Source organism: Miscanthus floridulus, chromosome 15, assembly GCF_019320115.1.
Source record: "Miscanthus floridulus cultivar M001 chromosome 15, ASM1932011v1, whole genome shotgun sequence".
In the NCBI taxonomy this organism is placed as follows: Eukaryota; Viridiplantae; Streptophyta; class Magnoliopsida; order Poales; family Poaceae; genus Miscanthus; species Miscanthus floridulus.
Genome location: NC_089594.1, coordinates 32,278,814 through 32,283,091, shown reverse-complemented (window position 1 = coordinate 32,283,091; position 4,278 = coordinate 32,278,814). Strand labels below are relative to the sequence as shown.

General features: G+C 47.4%; 1 protein-coding gene across 1 annotated transcript; it reads right to left on the bottom strand.

Annotated features, from left to right (window-relative positions):
- Nucleotides 1–262: 262 nt before the first annotated feature.
- LOC136509345 (GDP-L-galactose phosphorylase 2-like) lies at nt 263–4,020 on the bottom strand. The gene is made up of 6 exons (XM_066504167.1): nt 3,406–4,020; nt 2,481–2,581; nt 1,649–1,954; nt 1,373–1,558; nt 951–1,211; nt 263–848 (listed from the first exon to the last, which is right to left on the bottom strand). The coding sequence occupies exons 1-6, from the start codon at nt 3,521–3,523 to the stop codon at nt 513–515; spliced, it is 1,308 nt and encodes a 435-aa protein (XP_066360264.1). The 5' UTR covers nt 3,524–4,020; the 3' UTR covers nt 263–512.
- Between the last annotated feature and the right edge of the window lie 258 nt (nt 4,021–4,278).

Below are 4,278 nucleotides of genomic sequence, written 5' to 3'. Positions count from 1 at the left end.
ATTTCTTTTTTTTATCTTTTTAAACATATTTTCAAATCCAAATTTAATCCAAACTCAAATCATTTCGAAATTTTGATCAAACACAATCATCACAAATAAATATGCAGCAGCATATATACACAAAAATGTTGCTAAGCCTTATGATAAATTTTAATTTAAGAAAAAATATTATTTTCCTATATTTTCATGAGCACCAAAATTGCTTAATTAATTCAATTTTCATCTATTTCAAAAGGAGAACTTTTTAGGGTGTTACAGCGGATACTAGTAATGTTTATCACATTTCATTTAGTTCTAGTAATAATAATTAACAAACGACCCAAACAATACAATAGCCTCTGCTTAATATTGCAGAGCACTGAATTACCGAGTTCACCACGAGAGCAGCAGGACACAAACGAGAGCAAAGTAGCAGCAGAGCACAGCGCTCGCAAGCATTATACAGTACCAACAGAGCTTTATTACCAGCACAGTTATGGCGACCAGGAAGACACAACAGCCAGTCCACAGACTCACTGGCGGACGATGCAGCCTTCAGCGACAGGCAGAGGGGTAACCGGGACAGGAGCAAAGGTGGTGGTGCCCTCGCCCTCGCTGGCTTCCTCCTCTTCCTCGTCAGACTGAACCAGGCCAGCAGCGCTGAAGATATACGCCTTCACTTCCTCAAAGCGCTCCTCAGAGAGGGAGACCTCGGCGAGGAGCTTCCACGCGGAGGTTTCAGATGCCTCCTCATAGTCACTCCTGCGCTTCAGCACGATGTGGCCACTGATCTCCCACACAGCTGGGTTCACCTGAGTGTCCAGCAGCTCCTGGCTCACTTCGCCCAGAGCCTGCTTCTCTGCATAGCACTGCATTATTGAACAGATAGAAGTTTGTTAGAACATGATAAAGAGATTTCCAGCAATTCGGTCCAGATTTGACAAAGCTACGAAATTGTGTAATGATTTTACCTGGGGGAACAGGAAGATCCTCTTGCCACAGTCAGAAATGAGCACGTTGTAAGGCACATTGTTGTCCTGCAGCCAAATGCAAGCATTGGAAACAACATTTGCCAGGTCCTCCAGTGTGTTCCCTCCCTCAAATACCAGGCCTCTCACAGGATAATTTATCAGCTTGGACACGGTCACTCCATTCTTCATTGTGTCCTCAGAAAGAGGGATCTTGTGGGTAGCTGCCTTCTCGACAGGGAAAGGCACTGACAAGTAGTATGCCTGTAAAGAAAACAAGAAATTATCATTCAGTAGTCAGTACTAAACAACATTTTCAAAAAAAAAAGGAGTTACCACAATAACACTATGTTCACAATACTGCTCCTATTTGGTTAGGATTTTGTGGTGAGAAGTAAATTTAGATACCATCAGAAGTTTAATACCTGAAAGTGGAGGTGATTGATGGTGGCAAAGGCACCCAAGCTATTGTAACCAAGCCTGAAGTACGGGCTAGCTGCCTCAGCTGCCATTTGCAGTGCAAGCAAGAAGCTCTCTGGATCAATCTTCTGAGGCAGGTGGTCCAGAACACGAGGAATGAGAAGCACATGTCCATATTCAATTGGGCTCACCTGCAAACCATCGCAAACAGTCATTGGAAACAAGAATAGGCGAGATAGAATAAAAGTTGGATTGTCAGTGTGAATGAATGAGAGATGTACATTGATAGCAACAACATTTGGGGCACGATCAACAGCAATGATTGGAGCGTCATTCAGGAAATAGCTGTCATCACCATCGCCATTCTCAAATTGGAAGAGAACCTCTTCCTGGCCAACTTTGGTGAAATTGAACTTGGCAGGGTCAAATGGCTGGAGCACACGGTCCACACGAAACTCAGTAGGGCGCTTCTTAAGGTGGCGCCCTTCATTGAGTTGTGCAACAAACCCAAGGTTGCCAGGGATGACCTTGGTCTCACAAGCAGTGACATCATAGCGGAATAAGCCTCGGGCCATCCTGTCCTCCCACTGCCAGAATACAAAGCAAAATACTAAACTCAGAATCTGAATCCTGAAAAGATAAATATTAGAAGTAGACTTCATTATCCACCTATTTCAGCAAACTTTCACAATAAAGTATTTCCTACTTTTATAGAATGTGGTACAGAACAAAAAGTAAAACTGTCCATATATCATTCGAAACCAGAGTTCGACATTTAGATTCACAGTGCCAATTCTAATGCCATTGTAAGGTATATATTAATCAAAATAAGAATGGCCCATATTTGAAGATATTAGACACTGTTCTTGCAGCAACTATCATCTTACAAGCCATACAAGCGTGCGTTTGCTACTGCGACTTAGGGCTTGTTTGGTTTGTGCCTGGCAGGTTTTCCACACCTCAATACAAGAATGGTCCAAATATGTTTCCCCAACTTCTTAAGAGAGATGCATATTTCTTACTAGACTAGATGTAGATAATTTGATTCCTAATATATCACATCCTAAAACTAGCACAGTTGAAGTCCAACAAAAGCCACAAGCTTTTATTTACCTCACTAAGGAGGATATCAACAAGCAACTTGGTTGAAGCAGCTTCCTCCTGCAATTGCTTTGCTGGATCCAACTTGAACGCGTAGAGGGGAAGCTTGGAAGCTGCTCAAAGAAAGATGCAAATGTCAGTCAAATAAAAGTGCAGCATAATTTGCTACTTTCATGTCAGGTGAAGCAAATAATACTAGTTTTTTGTACATGCAGAGCTGATGTCTCAGTGAGGTTTCTACTGAGTTATAAAACAAACCATATTTTCAAGTGAGGCATACAATAGGCACATAATACTACAAAAGGCCAGTTATGATGGCCTGGGGTTCCGGCTGAGAATTATCGGCTGGCTGGTGACTGGTGGCTGGCTGGCCAGCCCAGTCACGTGAACAGTGTTTCCAGACAGATAAGTATTTTTCCCTCGCAACAGTCAGCCGGAACAGTATTTTTGGCTTATTTTTCAGTCCTACCGAACAGGCTCGTATTTTGGCTTATTTTTCAGTCCCGCCAAACAGACTCCATGATAAATATCTACAGTTGCCTAAGATGTTTGTTTATTTATATCCTTATTTAATCCAACCCAATTCGAGGCGGGGTAATAACAACAGCCAGTTGTTACCCAAAACCAGTGGCGGTAACAATTTTTAACCGGAGGGATGAGTAAAAATAGTGCAGATAAAAAAAGGAAAACCCTGTTGCGATTGTTTAGGTGCAAAGGCCCCCAACTTTCTGGAGCACAAACGACACCTTTTACTGTACAAAGTTTGGGAATTTTCTGAACGAATCATGCACGAATCTTCGGGGCACAATTTAAAATGGGACAGGATCCAAGATCGTAATAATTCTAAGATTTTCAATCGTATTGCGCGGACGAAAACGACGTCAGATTGACCGTAAAACAAAGCGAAAGCCTGCGAGCGGCGGGGTAGGTGGCTCACCAGGCAGGCAGCAGTCGCCGAGGCAGTTCCTCCCGCAGCCGGCGCGCGGCTTGTCGGCGTCGTCCTGGTAGTTGGAGACGACGGTGGGCACCCTCTTGATGGTGAGCTTCATCTCCATGCCGGTGGGTCGGTTACTCTCGCCGGTGGCTCGGTCACTCTCGGGGTGAGAACTCGTCGGGGTCGGGGGTTAGCTAATGGACTATTCGCTAGGAAAGGAAGGGGGTGAGAGAAAGGACCGGCTGCGGCTCAGAGGCGACCGCCGCCGGCGAGGAAGAGGAGATCGGACGGGCTTCCTCCGGCCGAGGGCAGCGCCCCGCGGCCGCCGTGCGGGGCGGGGCTGGCCGCGACGGCGGAGGCGATGGTCCCCGTGGGCTCCACCTGCGCAGCTGGGGGGCCGCGCCGGGGGGCTGCAACGCTAGCCGTGATGCCTACAACTCGGCCACGCCCAGAGGGGAGGGGAGGGGGACAGGCTGTTGCTGGATCGCAGCGGTGGGGTCGCGGAAGCTGCCGAGGCCTGCGCCCCGGGGTTCTCCTGTCTTCTGCTCCGGCGAGCGGCGGCGGTGCGGTGCGTTGGGGGTTGTGCGCTGCGCCGGGTTTGGTTTGGGAGGGGCGGAGGAGGCGGGGTGGCATTAAATAGGGGGGGTTGTGGAGGGAGGCGATTGCGGTGGCGGATTTGTGGTGTGTGGTGGATCTGAACGGACGGACACGACCCGATTCTCTCTCTCCCTCTCCGCGCCAGCTGGCCAGGGCCACAGCGCCACGCTTTTTTTTTCGTTGTCTCGCTGTGTTCTGTTCTGTGCTCAGTTTTTCCTTGGTCCTCGCTGTGTTCTACCGATAAAGTTGAAGTCGTTTCGATGAACCGTTTGACATAAC

Excerpts from the sequence above, each read along its gene's own strand:
- LOC136509345 (XM_066504167.1), bottom strand. The coding sequence starts at position 3,523 with ATGGAGATGAAGCTCACCATCAAGAGGGTGCCCACCGTCGTCTCCAAC. Across the intron at positions 2,582-3,405 it reads CGGCGACTGCTGCCTGCCTG|CTTCCAAGCTTCCCCTCTAC; the intron begins GTGAGCCACCTA and ends TTCTTTGAGCAG. Across the intron at positions 1,955-2,480 it reads TTGATATCCTCCTTAGTGAG|TGGGAGGACAGGATGGCCCG; the intron begins GTAAATAAAAGC and ends GTATTCTGGCAG.